Raw genomic sequence first — 27,377 nt, 5'->3', positions numbered from 1 at the left:
TAGGGCTGCTAGATGACAGGTCTCAAAATACATACAAAGGGGTTTACCTCTGGAAGGTGACTATTACAGATCAGATTCTGTGTATTACCATTTTTATTAAAATAGCTGAATATGAAAAAGATGAAAAAATAACAAATTGAAGTCTTTGAGCCTGCACAGAATTATACATGCTAGTATAGTTCTAAGTCCATGATGGTTTATTGCGTTACGTGGGTCTCCACAAATGCAGCTCTGCTTACAGCTACGACGTTTGCAGGATTAGAGCCAAAAATAATAACCTTCTGATTCCATATTTTCAAGTAAGGGTATTTCTTGCTTTGCAAACAGACACCCCCACCCTCACCCACCCCCTCCTCAATCTGCTGGAGAGCATCCATTCTGTCTGATACAGAGAAAAAAACCTTTAATGCTGATAATACTTGGAAATGGGTTAGTGTACTGGACAGCGTTTACATTTTTTAGAAATGTGTAGTGACTCAGGAGCATAAGCACCTTTACGAGAGCATAGTTAAGCAGAATAGGATCTGAAACTCCACAACTGGCCATTACCAAACTGCAGCGGGGGAGGGCTTTTGAAAATGGAAAGGTAATGAATAAGTCAATGCAATTTCAGAAGCAGTGTATGCATGCACACATGCCCAGATGTATTTAGTTTAGCCCTGCCATTCCTTCTAGCTTCTTCTATAACCTGCCAGTATTAAAGAATAAATCTTGCTCTCATCCAGTGTCTTGCTCCCCACCTTTTCTTGCTTCCAACCCTGATACCTATTACCTAAGAAGATCTCTTTGCACCTCCATGTCGTTAACTGCATCCCGTTAACTGAAAACACCCTCATCTTTCTAGATGAAGAGCAAAAGGGTAGGAACTATTGTTTGAATATTATCAAAATTTATAAAAGTCAACAGGATGATGACATACAGTATGAATGATGCCACCCAAAGTGGAGGAAAAATGCTGCAGTCCTTCCTCATGCAAGATTTGCAGTGGCATCACTGGGACTTTTGCTTCAGCAATAGCTTGTAGAACTGACCTAAAAAAATTTACACAGAATATAAATTGAATTTATGACATAACAAATAATATTTAATATATAGCATTGAATGCATATACATCAATATCAGTGCTGTAACAACAAAACAGAACTCGTAAAATTAGCAGCAGTTTTTTGCAAGTACAAAAATACACATTTTTTTCAGAACATATATAATAGCAAAATTTATCAGGATATATTATACAAACTCAAAGCATTTAGATAATGCATTACTTTTAATATATTATATGATGTTTTAGATGCTGCATAATAAAATTACATGTGTTCTGCTTGCAATAATACATAATGCCATTTACAGCAGTGTTAAGAAACTATTCACAATTTAAACACAAAAAGAACAAGCCAACGAAGCACAAGATATGAAACACACAGAGTTGCGAGGTGTTAGTTACAAGCTTCAGCATTTCTCTTTACGTATTTTTGAGCTTATTTTTCTCTTTCCTTTGCAGTGTGAAAGAAATAACTACACCTATCGAACATACCTTATAAACATACAGAAAACAATACACTTATTCCTTGGAGGACAATGAAGGTAATACCTATCAGTTTCAGAACAGTAGTATAGTACCACAGATCTATGCTGACTTTGCACACTACATCAAAACCACAAAGGACTGGGACTCACATCCGCAAGGCTCAACACACGAGTGGTCAAGGGGAGAGGCCCAGCAGGCACCCTGCTGCCCTGGCAGGCTCAGAGAACAGGGCGCTGCTCTTAATTTCCTTCTGGGACCCATCCAGATTTTGGGGAGATTTCTGTTTGCTTGTTTTTTAGCAATTTTTATTATTCTTACAATGTTCTTGCAAAGCTTTATGTGGGAACATTACTCAGACAGTTTCCTAAAAAAAGAAAAGCTGTGAATCTGGGAACTGCTCAATTACATTTGAACAACCTGGATATTAAACTTAAAATGAACACACATTAAAACCCAAGGCATTTTCTTTATGGTGTTTATTTTAAGCATTAAGATTCCTCCGCAAAAAAGCTTTGGTCAGTCTCTTCAAACTTTGGATTGTTGTAATGCTCTTCTAGACCTCCTCTTTGATCTTGGATCATGAAGTCTGTCTCTTCCTGTGATTCTCAGAGGTAACGGCTGAATGTCAGGCTTAATCAAATAGCCGTCGACTCCGTCAGTAGGCTTCAGGGGTGCTGGCCTGCTGTTGAGCTCCATTGAGCCCCTCTCAGCCAAAGCGTCGGTAGGTTGTGGACATGGTGGCACCTTGGTAGGTGTAACCAAATAGTCATCATCTGCTTCAGCGGCAGTGTCTTCAGGTTTCTTTAGCGGCTGAAAAGTGCTATCAAAAGGGGAGGAGGTTTCAGTTGGGGTAAACACAGATTGGTCTGAAAACTGAGAGAAAGCACTGTCCAGAGAGCTCATTGATGACACAGATGGAGATGTCCCAGGAGAAGACAGGCTAGAAGAGCTAAATCCTGAGCAAATATTTAATCCCTCTGGCATTGGAGGCAGGAGGCAATGGGACAAGTCTTTCTTTTCAACGTTCTGGTTTGTGTTGTCACTTTTACCAACGTTAATCCCTATAATCAAGCTCTGATTGATAAGCTTTTGCCCTTCCATCTGCAATGACCGAAGCTGACGGAGATAGTCTTCATCCTCATGAAACAGGACAACATCACAGCTGGCTTTGCGTGTTGCCTTCTCATGACCATCACCAATGCGGGCAAAGTTGGAAGCGAGGAGGCCAATTGCAGGCTCTGAGGAGCGCCTGTGCCTCCTCAAGGTTTTGAGAGCATCTGAGGTGGCTGCTGAAGAGCAGCCCAGTGCACTGGAGCAGAGAGACTCATTCTCTGAGTTTTCTTGTGATGAAAACTTACGGTGTACGTCAACAGAAATTGTCAACTGTTTCGATTTGGTTTTACTTTGGATTTCATCTACCTCTGTCTGCTCCGAATCACCATCACTCAGAGTGAAGACAGACTCCCTGCTCCTGTTATCCTGATCTCGGTTCTTAATCCAGTCACTAGAAGAAGAGTCAGCTTCATCATTTGCCTCGTTTTCCAGGCTGTCATACGAAGAGTCATTCAGATGGAGAGAAACAGCATCTGCAAGGACAAATCAAGTGTTAACATACCAGTGACTGAACCACCCTGCTGAGAAGCAGCTGCATTTTTTTTTCAGCAAGGTCCTACACACGGTTAGAGGCAATCCCAAGCACAAATGCAGGCTGGGCAGAGAATGGATTGAGAGCAGTCCTGAGGAAAAAGACTTGGGAGTGTTGGTGGGTGAGAAGCTCAACATGGCCCAGCAATGTGCACTTGCAGCCCGGAAGCCCAACTGTATCCTGGGCTGCATCAAAAGAAGTGTGACCAGCAGGTCAAGGGAGGTGATTGTCCTCCTCTATTCCACTCTCATGAGACCCATCTGGAGTGCTGCATCCAGCTCTGAGGCCCCCAACGCAAGAAGGACATGGACCTGTTGGAGTGAGTCTAGAAGACAGCCACACAGATGATCAGAGGGCTGGAGCACCTCTCCTGTGAGGACAGGCTGAGAGAGTTGGCGTTGTCCAGCCTGGAGAAGAGAAGGCTCTGGGGACACCTCATAGCAGCCTTTCAGTACCAAAAGTAGGCTTACAAGAAAGCTGGAGTGGGACATTTTACAAGGGCATGTAGTGACAGGACAAGGGGGAATGGCTTTAAACTGAAAGAGGGCGGATTTAGATTAGATATTGAGAAGAAATTCTTTACCGTGAGGGTGGTGAGGCACAGGCACAGGCTGCCCAGAGCAGCTGTGGCTGCCCCATCCCTGGCAGTGCTCAAGGCCAGGCTGGATGGGGCTGTGAGCAGCCTGGTCTGGTGGGAGGTGTCCCTGCCCATGGCAGGGGGGGTGGGACTAGGTGATCTTGAAGGTCCCTTCCAACCCAAACCATTCTATGATTCTAAGTATCCTTTACTCTCAGGAGTATTTGCCCTTTAAAGATTCTTCAGGCAGAAATGCCAATAATTTCAGAAAAAGTTACTGTCCTATTTTGAAGCAGAAAAACTGAAATGAATGCTAAGTTGCAGTTCAGTCAAGAAACGTATGATAAAGGCACAAATAAGGGTTAGGTTTTTTTGTAGTTTGTTTGCGGTTTTTTTAAGCGTGGAATGTTTAGTGCTAGGCAATCCAGCTATAAACAATAATTTATATACAGTATATTCAACCAGTAATTTATGTTTTTCTTTTTGCTAATGAATATTGAAAGCAACATTTAACCTTTCTTTCCTTCTTTTAGACAAATGAAGAAAATAGGGCATACTTTGTACTTTTATGGTCTTCCAGGAATTACAGTATCTTTAAGAGCAACACTATGAAGAAAGTTCTACTCTCAGTTTAAACAGCCACCTCATTTCCACTGAGCAGTGCACACTCGGGCCCTATTCTGTATATGCGATAACTGGAATTACATTAAATCTCTTTTGCTCTGGGCTATGCTAAGCTGACTTATCTCACATTTGCAGCAGAGTTCACGCATGGGCAGTCCCCATGCTTCAGTGCATGCCTGAAAACTTGTTCAGTTGCTGTAAGCTATTGTGGGTCTGAACTCTTGAGTTGTAGCACATCCTAGCACTGCAGATCCCATGTGCTTCCACTCTTGGGGAGGAGGCAGGCCAAATTTCACTGGATTTCACCAATTTCACTGGAGGCAGAGCATGAGAAGTTTGGGACAGCCACACTGAGTCAGTCTGGCATGCCAGAGCAAGTGCCATTACCACTTTTAGTATAGATCAGCTGTGCCAAATTTTATTTTACAGAAACCCTGCTTTAGAAATATTTTAAGGAGAGGCCCAAAACTCCTGTAAAAATCAATACTATCACAGAATAGTTGGAGAGAAAAAGAGCATTAATGATATTCTGGAATGTTCTGCCAACTAGTCTGTCAGACATTTTCAGTCACCAGTTCCATGACTTTTCTGTGCTAGTAGCAAAATCTGGATGTACCATTGAAACTCTGGAGAGCTCTCTTTTGATGATGAAGAATAGACACTTTCAACCCTAATATAACGGTGTGACAGCTGGACTGCAACCATTATAACCAATAATTATTATTATATTGTTGATCACTGACTTCCAGTTATTCGGGGAAAACATAGGCTGGGGCAAAAATTCTAGACTTGAGATGAAACCTTCTCCAGATTTTTTTCTTTTTTTTTTTTCTTTGTTTCCCCTCCACCCTTTTTTAACACAGTGCCTCAGATGACTGGAATAGGAGAAATGGATTCTTTGGAACAGCATTTTGTGATAAGGTCCAGGTCTATGATAAGCTGAATCAGTGAACAGCAGTATCTGGGAACACCACATAAAGAGGGAACAGCATTATTCCATGGAATATACTGATCTTTTGCCTGGCCGAGTTTAGCTAACAGGATTGAAACATCATCTGTTACCTGAGCTGTTCTCTCTCTTGCATGTCATCAGTATTTCTCCAAAGAGGGAGGTAATTTCCTCTCCAAAAATCCTGCAGCAGTTCTCAGTGAGGAACTGTACCAGACTAGAAATCTGCAACAAAGCAACGGGAGAGAGATGTCTTATCAGATCTTCGATTATTCCACTCAGGGCAAGCTCACCATACAGATGAGGAACAGGAGCAAACTGCCCATCCATGATGTGCTCCCTTACAGCCAGGAACTCCTCTCCTGATCTCCTGGGCCTGAGAGGAAAACAGATAGCCCAGGTAAAATGTCCCAGGATGCATCCCGGTATACATCTTTTCCATTTCTACTCTGTCCTGTTCCAGGTTTACCACAACCAGAGATCTTTTTGTTGACAGTAGCACTTTGCTAATACACTCGGTATAGCTTTATGATATCACTCCCCTTCTTCCAGGCAGATTATGAATATGGATCAACGAATGTTTCTAGAACCCTGATAAGTGGACAAGTCCTGATGTAAAGAGGTACTGACTGTTTTTGTGTTTATAATCAACAGCCTGGTTGAACAGGATGAAGGTTGGTTTGGGTTTTTACTACACTGCAGTGTCTCTTACCTTTTTTGTAAATTCACTTTCTATATCAGGAGTGGAGGAAACAGGAGGCCAGAGCAAGCTAGGTGCAATGCAGATAGCCAGATTAAATGCATTCATCTGGTTCTCTTCAGATCGCCTTTCTATACCATGCAGTACTCCAAAGATGTAACGTAAGAGAACAACATTAGCTCTGGGGAGCTGCTCTATTAACCTGAAAACATACACAAATTTAATTCTTCAAATTAGTGACTGGACAAAAATAAAACCATTTTCCATAGATACACACAAGTCAAGACAGTGAAAATACAGAAAGAGCGTAACATGGTCCACCAATTAAATTAGGGAGTGTGTCAAAGAGGTGTTCTTGTTCAGCTGCTTTCCCTCTCCTAGCAGTTTTCTGGAAGGACAGAGAACACCCTAACACATAATGAAAAACACGCTCTGTCAAACTAATGATCCAAGTACAATGTATGACATGAAACTGTATTTCACCTAAGTTGCCTCATAATTCACTATTCACTTAACCAAACAGTTCAGTTTGCCGTAAGTATGTATGTATGTAAGTACACGTGAGGTCACCTAGTGCACCAAGCTCTGTTTCCCATGACATAAGTTTTGCCCACTTTCTGTTTTGTATCACCTGCAAGGGTGCAGGCTTCCCTTGTCGCTATGCTCCTGTATTTCATTCACAGTTCCATCTTGGCTTCAAAAAAGTCACTAAAATTTGAAATGAATGAGGGGGAATATATGAGGAATTGATTTCAACTACCCTTTCACCTAGGATCTCAAAGTTCCCTGCAGATTATTTTGGATTTGGTATCAGGCAGAAATGCAGGTCTTGAATAGTGTATTTATAAATACTATAAATACCATTTTTTCATGAAAGGATATTTCATTTGTTTACTGATATCCACAAAGGCAGAAAAGCAGGACAAAATAGAGTCAGAAAATTGTCCCATAGAGGCAATCGCTTAAGTATATATTCAATGATCTGTCATACATGAAGATATTGTTAGCATCTATTTAAAGGAAAAAAATAATTGTAGGTTCAAGATTTGGGATTCTGCCTTCTGGGATATAAATTCATAGGAAAAGAATATAGAGAATATAAGTAACTCTACCTTTGGATGCTTTTTATCTTCTCTTCATTATTTCCTTGATCCATCACAGAGACCCACTTATCACAGAGCTGGGATGACAAAATGCTACCTGGGATGTTGCGAAGAAAATCCTTATCAAGAGAAAAGAAGAACAAAACGCATGAACAGCTGTTCTGGAGCAAGGGAGGGAGTAGGAATAAGAACGCAGTTACAAGAGGATGTATCAGTAGGATAACACTGGCTGACAAGCATCTTGTTACACACAGCAACAAAAACCAGCAGAAAATCACCTGAGATAAAGAAGTACTTTGGATTATGCTTAGAGTGAATATTTTCCTGCCCTTCCTCACCCTTTCCTGTCAAAATAGAGGCATTTGGAAACTTCATCTGCTATTGCTGAACTAAAAAATCTGCAGTGGGACCAATAATTTTGATGCTGCATATCTGTCTTATCACTTCACCTCATCTTCAGTCCCTGTTTCTTCTCCTTAGGTGACAAGCTTCAATATCTCCAGACCATAAGCATTCCAAGGCACCCCCACCTTCCTTCCTCTAATCAGTCCCTTTCGGTAATGGAGTACTTACACTGGTCATGGGTAGTCTTGCTGCTCCTTTTCTAAAAACCTCAACCACTGGCAGGCAAGTTGTTGCAACTTGGGAAGAAGCCCATATCCTAGCTTCCCAAACAAGCTAGGGTAAGGGAAGCTATGATGCCCATGAATAACACATTTGCTCTTATGTGGTAACTCTTCACTGTTATAAACACTAAGCAGTTCCCCCTCAGTGAAACCGTTACCATGGGATGAGTATTGCACCCCAGCAGTTTGCATGGTGCAGCTGTCCTGATCTAAAGGAATGTTATAAATCCACCAGTAGGAAAGTAATTGTGCTTTCTCACCCATAGCAAAAGGAATGGCTTTCTCCAATAAAAATATTCCACCAAACCACTGCTTGCTTGAGAATGGAGATTACTATTTCTTTTAAGCAAAAACTACACACAAAGAGATGCACTGCAATAAAACAAGTAAAAGAAATATGATGATCCTCCTTGTAGCTGAAATTTTAATGAACTCTTGGGGTGCTTTTTGCAGAAGGAACATTGTTTTTAACATACAAGTCTATAAGAAAAGGTAATGCATGGGAAAATCAACCCAAATATTTTGAGCAACACTATACACTCACTAGGATATGTAGTGTAGGGTATTACCAATGAGTAAGGAGACAGGTCTGCAAATCTGCTTTTCTAGTATTTCATTGACTTTAAGCAGAGACAGAGAGAGTAACAGGTTATAACAGAGAGAGACCAGGTTATAGCTGAGACCTCAGGAAAGCTGGCAGCAAAATAAGCTGGCTAGACCTCTCCTCCATCCTAATTCAATGGAAACCCCCTTTGGAGATCCTCACAATGTTACTGTGCCAGTCCATTCTTCTTAACTGAGCCCACCAAGTCTTCTTTGGGCCTGTCCCTGGGAGAAGTCCTACTTGTTTGTGCCTAGGATCTGCACTGCTCTCAAAAAGGGGGAAAGGAATGTTCTTCACATACCTTAAACAAAGATGCTGTCACAAATATGGATTCACAGGCTAGGTCCACCTCAGCACCTGAATCAAGCTTCTCCTTGAGCTCTTTGCAGGTTTTTGCACTTCCAGAGCGTCTGAAAATACCCTCAGTGGACGGGCCTTCTTGGTAAAGGAGGGAAAGCATGTCCTAAACAACATTAAAAGGCAGAGAGGCTTTCTCAGAAATATCTTTTAATGTCCAGTGCCATTAAAATGTAGTTTTGCCAGTTCTGCTGAAGGTGAAAAGCTCTGAGTCCTAAAAAAGCTCACAAAGTGAACACAAGTCAAAGCTCACCCTCCAAGCCAAACCAAACTGCACAGGAAAGCTGTGGTCTGGGGCACTGATTTTGGAAAACATCCCCTCAGAAATACTGTGCTGCCACTGCTGAGCACTAACCTCCTCCATGATCTTCCAGGATCTATGCAAGTTTTAGCCAAGTCATTTAAATATATAAACATTGTGGTATGGGAAAAGGAGAGTGGTCTACCTAATCCAAAGCTCTGCATCTGACAGCGGCTTCAGCCAGACACCGCTTTGCAGGAAGATATGAGACCCTCACTGCTCATCAGTGTGTTCAATATTATCACCGACCAGAGATGAAGACTTCTGTTCCATGCCTGATGTCTGAAAAAAATGAGATTTTATCTAAGCTGGAAAGTGCTTTGTTAATATCTACCTGCACTTCTACAGCAGATCAGAGTCAGATTTTTACCCCCTTTGCTTCTTGTGAGTGGTATCGTACTCTGCAAACAGCTCAGGGCTGTTAGTGGGACCACCTCCGGGGCAAGGTGCTCCCACCTAGGAGGTCACCCAGAGGGGAATAAAGCTTGGTTCACGGCTCCTCTGAAGCCAATGAAGCTGCAAAGGAATAAACAGGTAGGCAGCTCACTACATTAAATATTTAAAAGGAAAGGGAAAACAAGAAGATTCCTGCTTAGCTTTTAAAATAACAGGAGAGGCTGATTTCTTCTGCTAAATAAGAGAGGAAAATGAGCAGAAAAGGAAATGCTGAAATCAGAGGCCTCTCCTGAGGTAATATGTACATAATATTTTCCAGCTGCTTAATTCTCTGCTGTCTCCTGTGGGTCACCTCTCAGACATGCTGGTTACCTCTACCCAGGCCTGGTCCAAGTGATGTGAAATTTGTCAAGTTTGTCTCTTCTGAGGGAGAAAAGCATGCAGGCAGTCTCTGGGATTATGTACATGCACGCAGTGGTCTGAGGACCAAGTTACCAAAAGAGACGGCAATAAAGGGTACACTGGGGAAGAGTTTCTTGTCATTAAACCAAGTTACTGTAACAGTGATAGCTAAGCAGTGGCATTTGATGAATTTCCTAGTCAAGGCTGTAAGGTAGGTCTTCCTGACACACAGCAGTGCAAACAAGTCTAATGGAAACTATTATTTCTACTTTTCTTTGATGTTTCTTTCTTGCTCTTGCAGAAGTTGAAAGCCAAGCATTCATGTAAGTGCAGACACCTTGGAGGAGCACCTTCATGGCAGCAGGATTTATGCCAGCATTGCCATCTTTTTCCAGGAGTTTAGAGCTCTGCTGTCAAAACAAGCTGAGTTCAACAGCACAGGATCTTAGCATATAAGCAAATGCTTTGAAAATATATTTTACATAAAATACCCACAAGAAAAAACTGGGAAGTCCCTCTTAAAGTAGCAAACCTAGACAAAATTATATGAATTAAGCTAACGGTGTAAGACAATTCAGTGTGGCAATGGCTAAAAGAGAGCCCTTCAGCTGTGAAAGCAAGTTTGAAGCTCTGAAGCAGAGGTATCAAATATGCCTGCAGCATTCATCCCTGATATGTTCCTTCTTTTGCAGGTAAATCCCACACAGTCCCTCAGATGCAGTATTCCATTCTCCAGAGTTGCTGCATGAAATCAAAAGTAAGTTATATTTTGTAGCATAAACAGAGTGTTTGAGATTCAAGGCACAAATTTTACCAAGCTATGATTTTATGCTTAGTAACTTTGGGGTTTTTTTCAGATAAAAATTCGTTAATATTTATGTTTTGGAGAAATTTCTGAAATGCAGCATTGGCTCATCTCTCAAATAGAGTGAATAAGGGACCAGGTTCTTCCAGAGTCCATCTCTGGAGGGCTTATTTAAATAACCTAAATGATAAAAATGCACACCTCTCCCTCAAAAGAAAATAACAAACCCACACTATTAAAAGACCTGAAAAGTCCTGGTATGATTCACTACCCAGGCAGTGCTAAAGTAGCGCATCAAGCACAAGCTTTGGAGATAAACCATCTCTTCCTGTAAACTGGTGTAAACCCACTGATTTCAGTGAGGTTCTGGCAAGTTGTTCCAGCCGAAAGTTGGGTTGTTAGGATGAGGGGCTCAATCCTGCAGGGCTCACTCCCACTCCGTACATGTTTCAATTGCTGCACTGATAACAGGGCAGCCCTCAGTCCTGACCAAAAATGCCACACAATTGCCTTAATTATGCCTAAGAATGGGCTTTAGGTCAACATTTTTCATGTTCCTGAACTGTTTTTGTGAGCAACCACAGCATTAGTGCTCCCTTGAGACAGGATGAAAAGATGCTCTTACAGGCTCCACCTTCCCACCTATTTTTGCAGTGGTGCTGCCAGATCAAAAATGAGGACCCAGAGTGCTTGCCTGCTGCGGGATGCCTTCAAGAAAGGCTCTGAAACTGTCTGCTTAAGGGCAGGTAGCGTTTGTATGCACACGCAGGCTGTCTGTATGGGACAGTAGATGCCACATTTATGGAGTTGGGGATTTTGCAGAGATCTTTGGAGTGGTTTAAAAAGTGTGTGTGAACGTGGCATTTATTTACACTGAGTAAGTGAGGATTAGGGAACCAGCCTTCCAGTGTGGGCTATAAAGAAGAAACAGCTCAGAGCAGCAGACAAATCACATACATTTCTCAAGCTGTTTGTTATTAACCAGGCCTGACCACAGCATATGTTAAAAACCAAAGTTCTTGCTGAGAACCACAAATGAGGTTTCCTTCTGGTTGCTCTGCTTGGGTAATTTCAGTGTCCCGTTTACAAAGTGTCCCCATGTTCTCATTCACTACACAAAGAATTTCCACCACTGTAAGAGCCAGCCCTGAGCCTGGGACTCACCAAGAGGGGTTTGGGCAGGTTGTCATCCTCACAGATGGCTGTTAGCAAGAGGCCGAAGAGCTTCCCAGGAGCAGCAGATGTTGAGGAGAGGGGTGCATTGTCCAAGTGAGTGCCTGGGCCACGCCAAAAAGCCCAATTTATGATAGATCTTTTCCTTTTAAATGACTTTTGGCTTAAGTCTGCGGGAAGAGAAAGGTATTTATTAGAGCAAATGCATTTCAATTCTAATTCCAGTATTTGTTTTGCGGTGGTTACTATGGTTTCAAAGGAAAAAATGTCATGAACTCAACCAACTCCCTGGCATCCAGCTAAGCCTAAACCACCATACACATACCTGTGCATGTGTGTATGGGGAATGTGCTGCCTTACCCATGCTCTTAAGAGGATCACCAGCATCTGCACTGCACTGCTGGACCACAGTGTCAGCACTGAGTGCAGGATGGCAAACCTCAGCCCGCTGACTTTACACCAAGCTGGACTGTGCTAAATAACTCATTTCTTACCCACAGGTGCAAAACCACAGACATTTTATTTGGAAAAAAAATAATACATAAACACCACCACCCTCACCTTGGCTTGCTGTCTGGAGGCATCCTAATTCCCCTGGTAATGAGACAGAGCACCCACTCTCCCCACAAGTAACACCACAGAATCAGCTAATGGGGTGAGACATTTTCAGCCCAGGAAAATTCGCCACCTTTGCTCTCTTCTCCACAAAGCAAGTGTATCATTAGTGTCCTCGCTCTAAGCATTTACTGACCATGGCCCAGGGATGGTGCTTGCCCTTTAATCAATGCCTTCCAGATGGCATTTCAGCATGCTGCCAACACACTGATGGGCTCCTTTTGTCTTCATTGATTTTAACATATTTAATGAGTTATCTAAAGAGCACCACTAATTGAAGCTCTTATTTGCAGTGTATAGAGAAGGAAATAATGGTATTGGGATACAAAAAAGGGGGTTTTGTATGACCTTTCTCAACATCAGCCAATATAAAGTCTTCTTAACAGCACAGGCTAATGCTAAAGGTGGGTTGAGACTGTTTATGTTGAAAGTGCTAACTGGGAAAAACTTACTCTGATATATTTTTCCTTTTCTAGATGTTTTCAAAGAAAGTCAGCTTTGATTTAGTTGTTTGCCTACCCTATGCACCTTTCTGTTAGTGGTTCTTCCCTCAGCCAAACATTTTGCTTTCTGCTGTTTTAGAGGGCAGAGGGTAGAAGAAAGGTTTGCAGAAGTAAGGATTGTGGTATAATACCAGAATTTTTCTCCTGTACTTCACTACACTCGCTTTTTAGCCCAAATAGTGATTTTCATCATATGCCATTCCATTCTAGGAGATCATGCTCCCTTTGGGAATGGGCGGGAGACTTTTTATTAGAGGCTTACAGGATAAAAAGCTACAGTGTAACTCAAAATGTGAACATATGAATGTGAAAGCCTGATGAAAAATTCTTTTTGCAAAAAAAAATTAAGGAGGATATAAATTTTAAGGAGTCCAAAGATTCATGAAATACAAGCTTGGCAGTGTCTAAAGCTTTACTTGACACGTCATGTTTTGGGAGAATATAACTAACCTATAACTTTCAAATGTTTGGGTTTTTTTCTTTAAGATGAACTGGATATTAGCACATGAATATGGTTTGCTTCACTTGGAGTTCTACTGACACAATGGCAAATACTGGTGATTTTTTCTGGCAAACCTGTAGATCTCAGTGGAAATAAAAATTAAGAAGAAATGCTATTTTGGAGAACAAGGAATAGCAGAAGTAGAAAAAATAAGGTTTTGAAATTAGGAACTTTTCTTAGTCTCTCACTGTTTGCTCCGCTCCTAAAAGCCATGTCTCAAATTGACAACGTGAGCAAGGGGTAACTGTGATTAACTGCAGCTCTCTCCTGGGACAGGAAGGAAATCAGCGTTCTTCAACATAGCAGGGCCGAAACCAACAACTGATGTATGGCAATGAAATGCCATGTCACTTACAAAACTAACATTCATGAAACAACAGGAAAACTCATCCAGAATTTTCATATCCTCTTTTCTAAGGATTTGAAAAGTCTTAAGGTAAAGAGCAGATGAGAAGGGGAGGATGTATACTTTATTTTCTTGAATCTGTGCAAAGGTACACCACTAGGAGAAGCCCGGCCTGCTCTCAGCCAAGACAGATGCCAATTATTGCTCCGCAGAAGTACTTCCATACAAGAGCCTTGCTCTGGCGGATTATTCTAGGCCAGAATCAGAAAAAAAGCAATACTTCCTTGGGTGCAGATCTTGCTCAGAGCTCACAGCAGCCATCTATTCTGCTTATATTTTACATGCAGGGAATTTCTATTCATAGATAGTGTCCCAGGCATGCAAGTGGCATTTCCACTTCTTGCAAACTAAGCAGAAACTTCTAAATAAAGCCTGAGATCTATTTAACATGTAACATCCTTTCTGATCAACCTCCTAACTGCCAAACAGTTTTCAAAGACCTCCTTTCTATATTGAGACCAACCTGTTGAAATTTTGCTTTCTATTTTAACAGACAATTAAATAATAATTTGGATTACAGGCTAGCCAATGACAGCAGTCGGCTCTTTCAAGTTAAACTTCAAACAAATCAGTATTTACAATACTTTTTAGACATGCTCATAAGCATCACTTAATGGCTGTGTTTAACGGGTAGGCGACCTAGTATTCCTATTACGTTCTGAAAGGCTGCAGGAGAGGCAACAGGAACACTCCAGTTCTTCCACACAGTAAATTCTTCTGTACTTTTTTAAACCATCCTGCCAGGTCAGCTGTTGCAACTACACCGCTACAGTTAGTGTTCACACAGCTGCTTACTTCACATGATGGCCAGTTATCAGTCATTTCTGCCTGTCAACACCTACAATGCTGTCTAACCACGGTGCATGCTGGTACAACTGGGCAGCTACTCCTTGCTGCCTCCAGAAGGGACAGCATGTCCAGCACAGTGGTATCAGTGCAGGGAAGTGATGGGAGGGAGGATAGCACAGCATGTCTGGCAGTGAAATGTGGGGTTACAGACGCTGTTCCCTGTCAATTTGCCCTGTATGTGGTAGCGCGTCCAGTGGTTACCTAAGAACATAGATTTAGGCTTGCTGATCTGAAGATGAGCCCAAAGCCAGATCATAGCCTTGGCTTGCACACAGGTACCCTTCATCATTTTCTGAAACTAAAATAAGTGAGGAGTTGGGGAGTTGGGAAGAGCACAATGAACAGCGCTGTATGCAAGATACTCTGTTTTGCAAGCCGGCAGACCTATACATCACTTTAAAAGGTGTTGTCTGGTGAAAGTAGGAAAGGTGAATGGCCTAAAAGGCTCTTTCTCCACTTAGTGCAGTCCTTGTGCATGACATGCAGGCTGCCGCAGGCTTCCGCTGCCCCAGAGCCAGCCTCCCCTCCCCTCCTGTGGCTTGCACAGCACCACTGACAACACATCTGCATTAGAACTTTACAGGCCTGATTTGCATTTATATTTTCTCTTGCCAGTCAACGTCAGCTGCCAACCGGGGCCTGTAAACCTAATTACACCCCTTTGCTAGATTGCCTCATTCTTAAAATATGCCATGAAGTAATATATGATACAAATTACTGGGAAGGGGGTGATGAAGGCGTGTGGAAAGGAAATTAATTTATATAAAATGCAATCAATTTCCGGAATAATTTGTAACAGACACTGGTATAGCCTCACTATATTTAATTTCTAACAACATTACAAATGGATTCTATTTGTATATTGTGGGAAATCTTAGCTATTGGAGAGTGCACTGGATAACAGTGTGCATGTTATTTTTGATTATACAGTCATTAATGGTGAAGTAGGGCAGAGTTCCTAACTGAGCTCAGTATGCCAGTGTGTTAAGCACAATAAAAACATACCATGGGATGCATCCTTGCCTACAGAGTTTTTAGTCTAATGCCCAATCCTGTAAATATCTCATTCATTTTACTCATGAACAAAGAGCAGTCATTGTGTCATTGACAAGAGAGTGCAAAACAGAGAGCTGGTGCTCCTATTTTTGCAGCACCAAGGCCAAAAGCAGAAGAAAACATTACTGTCTTCATTTACTCAAAAAGAACTGAAATAAAGAAGTTGCATTTGCTCACCTCATCTAGATACTCAAGTACATGCCTAGGCTTTGCCGCGTGAGGGTCCCTGTAAGGCAGGTGTGCAGTCCTAAGTACCTTGTTGAGATAAAAGATGCTGCCAAACATTGCATGGGAATTCTGTGCTGAAGTCAAGCCTTGACTTCTGAACCGCAAAACCACTCTGCCTTGCTACAGAGCATAGCAAGGGCTGCAGAGAGAAGCTCAGCTAATAAACTTACAAAAAATTGCAGGGGAGAGATCTTGTCTTTCTTTTGCTGGTTTTAGAACAACCATTTGACAGGCAGCTTGTCAAAATGTAACTTAACAAAGATGACACACATACAACAGCACACTGAAATCAGGGAGAGCTACATTGCAAAATCCCCGGTGCAGCTGGAAGGTACATCTGCATGCTCCTCTTGGCTTTCCACCACGCCCCCACCCCAGCACGTTTGCTTTCTATAGCAGAGCCAGGGAGATAGCCAGGCTGCGGGTGAACGATGCTGGGGTGAGCAGGGCAACATACCATTCAGCTGCTGGCACACAGCCAGGCGGCTTGGCTTCAGCACAAACTGGCACTGCAGCTCCTGGGGCAGCTGCTCTGTCAAGAAGGACCCCTGAAGCTGCCTGGGGCAGGCACAGTGCTTTGATCCGTGGGGCATAGCGTCACGAATGTGGCTCATTTTAATTCCAAAGGGATATTCATGTCCTGTTCAAAGAGAAATCATAATAATCTGTGTTGGATTGACTGGAGACTTGCAAAACTCCATCTGCCTTGGAGGAAAAGCAGATTTTGCATGCTGGCCTGCAGCATTTTCTCTCTCGGTAATCTCAGAATTGATGCTTTTCTGCATATTTACATGGGCATAAATCATACACTGGCAGACATAGAGTTATTGTGTTTGGTGTAATTAAACAGATGTAAAAGTAAAATCAGACCTATTACAGCTGTATCACATAAAAGCCCACCAGAAAAAATACACATGACTATTTCTGAATTCAGTGTTTATTCTTTCTGCTGCTCTGCTTGTGGCACTGAAAGTTAGGTATTGGTTGCTCATATTATTCTGGTAAGAAATGAGATTTTGGGAGCAATCATCGATCAAATTTTTGCTGAGCATGCAAAACCAAAAAAATCCAGTGTGAAAGTGATCTTTCCTCCCTCTCTGTGGTAAGTGCAACAGCCATCAACTCAGTCAAACGAGACACAATTATGGTTCCTGTCTGAGCCTGGAACAGGAAGGAAACATTAATCACAGGGCTAATGCAAATGAGCTAGGCTTGGCATTAACCAGCATCTTTGGGGACTACACAGAGGCAATTCATTTCTGGAGAAGCTTTCAAAATGCCACCAGAAAGATATTTTTCGGACTTGTCTGAAGACCTGGCATTGAAATATATTAAATGTGGACGCATTGTTAAGATGTTTTAGTTAACTTGGCACTTAAGACTCTGATAGTGGAAGAGACATTATTTGAGGTTATAGGTAGTGTGAAGCAGAAGCATATTCAAACTCTGCTTCTGATGTCTACCTATGATAAAAGCTAGCCTTATCTAATAAACCTTTGCATAAATATCAAGAACAGCATCAATTTTATATCAGACTCTTCCTTCCCAAGGATTGTAACTTGAATTTGCAGTGAGAGAGAGTCAGTCAATTACAAAGGCCTTTCCCATTTCTGAATTCTCTGGTTCTATGTATAAAACCATGGCTGTGACTTTATCTGAAGAAGCTACATGTAATAGTCAGAAAGACAAAGTCTGGTATGTTTCAAAGACAAAATAGTTTGGACTGTCTATAAGGTGCACATTTTATAAATACTAATGTTGTCTGACTCCAGCAAAGCATTTGTAGCTAAAGTTGCTTTAAGAAGGAATGCTAAGATTTACTGGGGTTAGATGTGCAGGAGGAAACCAGAAAATCTACAAACTTTTCTTTTCTAATCATCTGTGAACTCATACAGCACAAGTAATGCTGGGCTTCTAAAGCAGAAGGTTCTTAGTAATGGGAAGGGATTTGTTCTCATTGAATCATGGGCCAAAATCAAATCACTCCATCCAATCACTTCTGAGATTTGGGTTGATTCCCAGGAAGCAAATATTTCAAAAAGCATTTTAGAAAGTGAATAAGCAGTAATTTGCTCCTTATCAGAGGGGAGATGTCAGCCAGTAAGAGAAATACAGGATTAGACAAGGACCTCTTGAATCAGCTGAGTTGTGGAAGAATGGAAGATTTCTCAAAACTCTGCTGAGTTTTGCTGAGGAGGGGAGTAAACAATGCTATGGAGGTGTAGGAAGAAATATGGTAAAGCTGGACCGGCTCCAGTAAAGGAGGTTAGTGAGTGGAGCGGCTGACTGTAGAAAGACTGAGGCTCATGCAGCAAAATTGGAGCAGAAGAAAATGAACTTTTTCAACTTCTTAGTGACACAGACAATTGCTCTTCAAAACAAAGGATCAGCATCTGACTAGCTCCCAAATAGGCAAACTTGCGTGACAGGGAAGTAAGAGAAAAAAAAGGAAAAACAAAACAGAAGAGGAAATTGCGTTTCAGTCTTCTCTGTATTTCTTGCTTCCTTCAGCACTAAAAACTGAGTGAACGTTGAAAAACAAAACTATGTTAAGAACTTACCAATAAGAGGGTAAGGAGCATCTTCTCTTCCTGAAATCACCCACAGCTTGTAGTCTTTTTCAGAGCCCTTTAAAATCAAAATTAAGAACGTTTGACAGCCATTAACAAGAGGTTCGTGTTAGGTTTCTCACAATAAAGATAATCTGCATGTTGTCAGTGGGATCAAAGGAGCCCCCTTACTTTTGCAGTGCCCAAATTTGCCACCAGCAAAGCTTCTGAATTGTGTCTGTCCTGTGCAATGTGGTTTATGTGACCAGGGTCAAGCTCCCAGAAGTGAGAGGGGCTGGAGCCCACCATCTCATTTCTGAAGGAAAAGAGGAAGATTCGCACCAGTTCTTTCACTGTTCCTGGAAGCAGAGGAGGTCACAGCCTGCCAGGACTCAGGACTGCTGTTGAGGCTAGACTAAGATGTTGGCCACACCAGACCCCGCAGTCACGTAGCTGAGTTGGTCCCCAGCTCATGTGTTTTCTCATTCCCAGGAGGCTGGAAATGAGGCAGCCCCCAGCATGATTGGGACCTCTGGCTCCGGGTGCTTCTCCTGGTTCCCAGCACATCTGTGCCCCACTTCTCCCTGCTGGTGCTGAGCAGCACTCATCCCCAAGGAGAGACAAGTCTGATCCGCTGGAGGGATTACAGATAAGCAGCGCAAAGCAGAGGCCTGCTGCAGAGTGTGTGGCAGGCTGTGGGCAGCTCATGTGAGCTAAGGTGACCCTTCAGCTCCGTCCTGAGTACCAGGGAAACTGCATCCTCTGGGACATGCTCTGGCACACAGGGATCCCCAGCCTCATACCTGAGACCTCTGCTGCACCGTCTCCCCAGTTCCTCTACAGCCCTTGCCAAGTGGCAGGTGTGGAGGCTTGTCAGCCAACAGCATCCCATGCCTTGCACTGGAGAGCAGGGCAGGAGCATCATCGCCCGAGACCTGAGCCCATATTGATGATGCTAAGGCGAGGATGATACCCAAGGGGCTCCTGGCACTCAGCACTGCTCCAAAATCTCCTTGTAGGGCTGCCATCAGCCCTTTTGTGCAGCCCTTTTGTGTGGAACAGCTTGGGATTGCTGAATGGTGCTTTAAGATTGCTGAGTCCTCTTTTAAAATTTACAGCAGAGAGGATAAATTTACATCAAAGGAGATAATTTCCAGAGGACTGGAGACTGTGAACATCTTTGGGAAAAGCTGCGTAAAACCGCTGATTTAAAAGCCAATTCTAAATATTGCCTTTAGCATAAATATACAACCCAATGTTACAGTTTAATTGAAGCAGGAGAATGGTACATTACTGCAGATATGACAGTGAGATAATAGAAATAAAAAGAATGGCATTTAATAGAAACCATTTTTTCAAGACAAAAGGTAATAGCAAGTGGATAAATACACCGTATGAAAAGTGATCTGTTATACTTTAAATCCCTTTTCAGTGACACTGCTAAATCAGGATAATTAAAATATAAAAAGTTTCCTGGCTACAAAAGGTGATAAATGCCTCGTGATAGTATGTATTTAGCTCTAAAATTAAATCTTACCTCCTTTTAAACAGATTTGCCTACTATACTGCATTGTCTGGACCTTCACCCAGTGCCCCCAGAGCTCTTGGACTTTCTACTCCCTGTACTCACCCAGTGTAATGCTAATAGACCCAATAAAGCCTTCGCAGTTTGCTCTCTGACTGACAGAGCTTTCTGGCCCATATTAGCACTGCTGTTAAGTTAGCTAGCAGGGGGCAGAAGGAAAATAAATAGGCTTTGGAGACATCTCTGATGCCTCAGGGCAAGCAGCCAGGAGCAAATAAATACAGCTGAGGAGCACAAGAAAGGGTATTTACTTTTCCTTTTAAATATATATATGAAAGGGTTTGTCGCAGTGAAGAGGAAGCTAGGGAAGGGGAAGAGCTAGTAAGCGCAGTTTCAGGAGACAGACTGCTCATCTCTCAATTGCAAATGTCCTTTATGGGCTTTATGAGGCCATTTGTCAGTATAAACGTGACTGTCCCAGAAAAGTCAGCAAGTGTACTTATGGAGCTGGAAACCCAAGGCCCTTCTTTCTGCCCCACTTGATAATTTGGAACAGATGATCAATGCCATTCTGCACAAACTAGTTGTCATTTTACCAGAGCAACCACAGAGGGAAAAACCCTGATGTGTTAAACCAGAGTGAACTCAGCCAACGTAATAGCCCATTAATCACACAACATGTGAAATGTAGTTTTTATAATTGCCATTGAAAAGTCATAGAGCTCCTTTCAAGTGGTTCTCTCTGGACATAAATAAAAAAAACTTGCAGCGGCACATAAGGAAAAGCTTCCTTGCAGTCAGAACAACCCTGAGAGGGGGTTGGGTGTTTGCGTGATACACAGACTACAGCTTAATTTATTTAGCTTGTTTGATTTTATTACTAATCTTGTGATATGCCTCTAATGAAAGAGGCTTTATGCCATGAAGATGCAGTGAAAAAAAGTTGTATATTACTTGGGCAGATAATTCTGCAGGCAAGATTTTACATTTTCTGGATGGCTTTCATTCTTTTTCCACTTGAAATAAAAACATAACAAGGAGGAAAGAATTGGTTGTGATACATACAAAAGAACACAAAGCTGGTTTTGTGTTCTGAGCCTCCTCCTGCTCATCTCAAACAAAATATTCTCTCCTAATACTACCATTTCCCTGGGTTTTCTGCACACAAAATGAGGAAGTGCAAATGACAACCATAAAACGGGTAAAACTGAAGCACATCATAATAAAGACTTGCAGCTGTAATACAGCATAGTCTCTTGATTTTTGGTGCAGACTGTGGGAGACAATCTGCAATTAAAATCCTAGTTTTAACTCATATCTTATCCTTTTCACCTTGCTACCCCTCCATCAACTCCGGAGCTACCTTAATGGGACAGACTGCTGGATCCTGAGCTCAGGCCAGAGCCTCAGCCCTGGTGTAAATGGGATGTCTGAGCCATAACAAGATGGCTAGACAGAAACTGCTCTGCCTGGGAAATACCAAGCTAGCAGAATAGGTCCCTGGATGCATTAAAAGCCGTTAAGTAAGGGATAATGAATGTTAGGGAAGGCAAATTCTGAAGTTACTCCAACTTTTGCTGTGGGTCTCCAGAAGCCCCAGAGAAGCACAAGAGTGGCATTTTGGTCATATTTAACTCTTCACACTCAGGGCTGTGGTAAGGAAGGACTTGTCAGATGCCACACAATGAGATCAACACATGCATCAGGAGTAAGACGTTAAAAAAAATCTTGTCAACCAAATAGCAGACTGACAGGCAAGTTAAGAAGCTATTATCCAGGAGCTTCTATGACCATCGATGTTGGTTGGAGCCACACTGTGAAACAATGAAGGAAACAGAATAAGGGAACCAGAATTTTTGTCCCTTGCACTGATTCACTACTATACCTGAAACACTACCTTGTCTGTTTTAAGGCAAAGCAAGCCACCTGAGGCACTACTTGATCTACTAGGGATCACTGCAGCTACTTGGTGCACTACCCTGCATTATTGTAAGTCCTGTAAGAGGCTTTTCCAAACCGTTTCAGGACATTGCTTAAATTGGGTGCATTCAGATTCTGTGCAATCGCTCAGTTACATTCATATCTCACTTAGCAATAAAGGTCCATGGATATTTAGAGTGTGGACACTTGAGAGCAGTGCTTGTACTTGTAATCTGAGGACATGTCTGATTATGAATGTTTGCACATTTTGAAATGAACTAACAATCAGGTCAGTAGGTTTCATGTTCACACTGAAGTATGCAAAAGGAGCTGTATCAAACTCTCACCTCTTGTGTCAAGATATCTCCTCCTAGGCAACAGCAAAATAGATTTAAAAGCCACTTCAAACATGATGGATCCCTTACAGGGATGAGAGACTTACTCAAAACTTTTAAGGCACTTGATGACCTCTGGAAATCTACACAGCAATGGACTTTTACTTACCTTCAACAACACCGAATTGCTATGATAAAGGATTTCATTAATATTCATATCCTAAAACTTGGAAAAAGTGCAAGAAAAGATTTGGTTATTAAAAGTGACTACAAAAAGACTCATTAAAACTGGTGCAAGGACTTACGTTAATTCCCAACTGCTGCAGAGCCATCAGAATTACATCATTTGCTGTATCAACATTAGTTACACTTAGAGTTTTTGACTGTGAACAGAAAAAAGGAGAAGAGGAAAAGGGCATTAAGAATTTGCATTTGTGAGCAGTATCTGAAGTACAATAGCTTTGTGTAATTAATTGTTGGAAAAATTGAGAGTATTCTGTTAAAATGTCACTTGATAATTAAGTTATACTACATAGGTAAAGATCCAGCTGTCTGAGGCCAACGTTTGACTCCTCTGCTTGGTTACATACTCTCTGTATATGTTCCCCACCTTCCCAACAGCTCCATCAGAAGGCAGAGTGCCATGATTACTGGGGGACAAGACTTCCACATTAAAATATGCAAAAAGACACCGCCACTAACTGCACTTTAGACACTGCATAAGAGAACTGTAATGGTTTAATCTAAAAGCATGCAAGTTTCCTTTGAAAAAATGAAATATTTCAGTGGGTGTTTTCAGTGAAGTAAGAGGTTCTCATATCAATTATTAATCATTTCTGTTTTTTTCTACTGAAGAACTCCCTGGCAAGAAAATACTGTACACAGACTGTTCATCTCTATATCCTTCGCCACATTGTATATAGGTTTCTCAAAGCTTGATTTCGCTTAGTACCGGAAGCACTTCCTCCTGGTAATTTTTCATCCAGTTAAAATGCTACCTCTCCAGCATCCTCCAAAATCTGCTGATCGGCAGTATGGAAAAGCATGGATCAGCAGAAATGCCACTTTCTAAATAGTTACAGCGACCAGCACAAAGTGCCAAGCTTTGTGTCAGAGGAAGTGTTGCTTTCCACAAGGCAGTCTTTCCAGAGTCAGATTTCAGCACCTGCTGCCTGGCACCAGTAGGATTCCCATACAACTGGGCAGTGCTCGGTACCTCAGCATCATGGGCTGCTCTTATGCAGGGCAGCGCATTTCAAACACCCCAGGTTTAATGCCTCCATCTTCAGCCTTGGCAGGATGTGGCAGCACTGATGCCATCGCCTTGCAAAGGCGAGAACAAGCAGGGAGAGCGTGTCCAGAGTGTTTTTTGCTTGCACTGTAACATCCACACTGGCCTCACTTCCAAACCGACAGGCAGCTCCCACACATCAAGCCCAAGTTACTAAGCCCTCTTTAGAGGCATGCTGGTTTGGCTCCGCTAACAAGACAACACAGAGTTTGGACTGCAGCTGGTTCATGGCCAGCCTAAAGCCCTGGCAGGACAAACACATGCCCACTGCAACAAACTGTCCAAGTACATCCAATGGCCCAAAGAAGGGAAGGTAGGGAAGGTGGTAGAGGCAGGATGCAAATGTTCACTGCCAGTCCCAAGACAGTTTGCTATACCCTGCTACCCTGTGTAGCATATCAATTTTATACTGGCCATAGATGTTCAGGTGAAACAAGCCTCTGACATTTTGCATTTAGAAAAGATCTGAGTTGTACAGTCCCTGACTGTAACAAGATGCCATGGCAATAAAAGGAAAGTAGTGAGAATTCAGTATATCTTGCTTCAGGACATATCTGAACGCTCATACCATAAAAAATTTAACATTTGCCTGAAGCAATGACATCTGGCTCTCAGGAGTAGGTCAGCGCATTTGCATAAGTTTTGCTCTTGGCTAGAATACAGTAAAATGGTTTGTGCTTTGTGTTCAGCCTTCCTTACCCTCCAAAAATGAAATAGTTCTTGGGCTTCTCCAGCTGCTGCAGCACAGGGACCACAGTGCCATAAGAACTATTTGCATCACAAAGTTTCCATCTGTTCCTCCTCTGTTTTATTACTGATAATAGCTAGACTACAGTGTGTCGTTTCTAGGACTGTTAGGATCAGGAAACAGTATTTGGCACATGAGCTAATTATAGCTAAGGACAAAAGACATTTTATAAAAAACCCAAACCCTGATGTACAAGAGTACAACACCTGAGTGTGTGTATGATTTACAGTCATTTATACCTGAGCATATCTTGATCTGCAGTTCTGGATTTGAACTACTACAAATATTGTTATTGTTTATTAAGCTTTGCCTTAGTGACCTGGTAATTCTAACTATTATTGTTTACCTTAATAACGATTTTCCAAAAAAAAAAAAAAAAAGGCAGACTTCTTTATGCTTACATCTACGCAAATACAGAATTCTAAGTGAAGATTCACTGTTGGGCAAAGACCTCCAATGAAGTCTGACTTCTGTCAAAATTTCTCATGTCCTTGCAAATGCTCTTAGGCTTCTGAGCATGAAATACAGATCTTACAAGCACAGAAAAAGAAGACAAATGTATAAGAAACAGAGGAAGAATGGATGGATTATCACTGAATGCTAGGGTATCCCTACGGAACTGGCTCTATACAAGAATTTAGTTTAAAATGGTTAAAAAGGACTTAGTAAAAAAGGTGCAAATCACTTTGTAGATGACCTTTCTTTACCAATTTACTTTGTGCCTATGAATTTACCAGCATCAGTTAGTTGATGAAAATCATGCTTAAGGCAATTTCAGGGTGTTCATATACACAGCTTTACTGACTTATGACCATTATAAGCAATAAAACACACTGCAACTTTGCAGAACTGAATGAAGGCAGCTGTGGGTTTAGATCAGTTTTACAAGCACAAAAAGGGTACATTGTACTGGCATTTCCGAAGATGCTTATGCATAAGTTCCGCTAGAGGTGTTCCTTGGGACTTCATACTGTACAGTCTTTAGTTTGTGTGCCAGAATCAGTATTTCTTACCAAGCACAATGTCTTTAAAATGGAACTCATGTATTAAACACAGGAAACAAGCATTTCAGGGCTGCATATGACAAGCCTTTTCAAGGGACTGGATCCTTAAAGAAGGCTGCAAACTAAAAGAACCCTCCCAATATCCAAAGGATTTACAGGTGACTAGCACTCATAGGTGACATGAATCTAGATCCCCATTTAGCTCAAGAGCACTTACATATGCACAAGTTCCCACGTCCTTTGCAATTATCTTCAGAGGAATGCTTTTAGGGTAGTCTTTTTCCTTCTCTTCTCTTATTTGACTGACAAAACAAGTACAAAACAAGTAAATTTTTAATATTGTAAACATAAATAGCAAGATGGAGATTTAAATAGCAATTGAGCAGTAGCTGGATAAGAAGCAGACCGTCTGCAGATGTACTGCAACAGAAAGATCTCTAAGGACAAGAAAGCATCCAGAAGTATCTGGAAGGGATGCTGACTGTGACCCTCAGTAATGCCCTATTGTATTAAACTTCATTGTAGAAACCAGGGTAAGCAGCAGAGAAACTGCATTCAAAAAATCAAGTTAAAACTACCCATCATTGTGATGGCTAGGTCTGCAAACAGGCTCCTACTGGAATCAGTTACATTCCATTGCATGGACCAGTTCAAAGGACGAAACAGGAGAAGAGTGAATTAGAAATCATTGCTAGAAAAGATGATCTAAACAACCCCAGGAACTCTGAAGAATCACAGAAAAAAAAAACCCCTCAACCAAAAGAACTAGGTGACCAGAAAACAAAACCGTCACTAATAATTTTCTGTCCAAACACTGACTGAAATAAGACAGCTCTGTTTATGCAAACCCTCCCACCATACCCTCCAGCTTGGGATACACTTTGTAAGACCAAAGCACAGCCAGCCATGAGCAGCACATAGCTTAGAGCAGAGGTTCCTGAGCTGGGCTTGCTTAGATGCCATCACCATGGAAAGAGTCCCAGGCTCAACTAGAGCAATGGTGGCAGAGGCTCCTACAACTGTGTAGGGAAGGGACCATATGCAACAGGAATCATTCCAGTTTTGTGCTGAGCCATGTTCAGGCACAAGGAAGCATTTCCCTCCTTGCGCAGTGACCGTTGCATGAAGGGCACATACCATCTTCTGCAGGGAGAAGACATGAGGTGTTTATTGTCTTATTATCACTTTGAAAGAGCTTATCTATCATGATGGCATAGGCACCACAGCTTGGGAATCACTGGTCTAGGTGACTGGAACTCTTTTCAGTGTCTTCAAAGACCGTAGAATAAAGTACCTTTGCAAAAAAGACAGCCACGTTTCCTTTTGTTCTGCAGACCTGCAAGAATTTCAGAAAGACAGGGACAAATCAGCCATCATTCTAATACCAAAATAGCCCTTGTACAAACCATGGCGGAATGGATTGGTTGCAATTTCCATAAATACCTACAAAAACTAAAAGGTTTTTCCAGATGTGAATGAAAAATCTGTTTCCCTGCAAAATCAACTGAAAAGCCTGCCATGGAGATCAAAACCCCCAGTTACCAGTTTTTATCACAAAACGTATAGCTTTACCAGTAAATTCAGTAGGAAATGGGTTGAGTTCTTAAACTAACGTCCAAATAGAAGAGGAGGACATTTTAAAATAAGAGTTAATTCAGAAGTTTAAAGATATTTCCTCAGGTATATAGACTGCTTTCCACTTCCACTATTCCAATTCTCTTCTTATTACTTGGGTTATCAGCACATCACAAAGAACGCATAAGCCACAATGAAAAAAAGGTCCCATTGTACTTAATAGGGTTTAATTTTGGACATTTTAAGGCTTATCTCATTTATCTTTGTCTCATTTATACACTTTCAAGGACACAAAATTGTCCAGTTAAATGTAGCTAATAATAGGATTGGGCAAGGAATCTAACTTAATTTTGCTTCAACTTTCTTGATTTAAATTCTGCCCCAGATGGAGTAACTGCTATTCCCACTGCTGTTTCTGCAAATCAAGTTCTTCAGATTTTCAGAGCAGGCATTTAGGGAACTACAAACCTACTGAATGATG

At 41.8% G+C, this 27,377-nt stretch overlaps 1 protein-coding gene across 2 annotated transcripts in view; it reads right to left on the bottom strand.

The window, feature by feature from the left end:
* Nucleotides 1-350: 350 nt before the first annotated feature.
* Nucleotides 351-27,377, bottom strand: part of ARHGAP20 (Rho GTPase activating protein 20) — a 63,835-nt gene continuing 36,808 nt past the window's right edge. Inside the window, exons 5-15 of one of the 2 annotated variants that reach the window (XM_055802788.1) lie at nt 26,616-26,657; nt 25,539-25,623; nt 22,584-22,661; nt 18,511-18,577; nt 16,407-16,589; nt 11,782-11,960; nt 8,658-8,819; nt 7,136-7,245; nt 6,036-6,225; nt 5,437-5,548; nt 352-3,114 (exon numbers count right to left, since the gene is read on the bottom strand). In XM_055802788.1, the coding sequence (XP_055658763.1) occupies nt 2,054-3,114; nt 5,437-5,548; nt 6,036-6,225; nt 7,136-7,245; nt 8,658-8,819; nt 11,782-11,960; nt 16,407-16,589; nt 18,511-18,577; nt 22,584-22,661; nt 25,539-25,623; nt 26,616-26,657 (2,269 nt within the window). In that variant the 3' untranslated portion in view covers nt 352-2,053. Of the gene's footprint in view, nt 3,115-5,436; nt 5,549-6,035; nt 6,226-7,135; nt 7,246-8,657; nt 8,820-11,781; nt 11,961-16,406; nt 16,590-18,510; nt 18,578-22,583; nt 22,662-25,538; nt 25,624-26,615; nt 26,658-27,377 lie in introns of both variants that reach the window. The other variant, XM_055802789.1, reaches the window with a different exon arrangement.

This window comes from Falco peregrinus, chromosome 4 (genome assembly GCF_023634155.1).
Source record: "Falco peregrinus isolate bFalPer1 chromosome 4, bFalPer1.pri, whole genome shotgun sequence".
NCBI lineage: Eukaryota > Metazoa > Chordata > Aves > Falconiformes > Falconidae > Falco > Falco peregrinus.
This window is presented reverse-complemented; position numbering and strand designations above follow the sequence as displayed.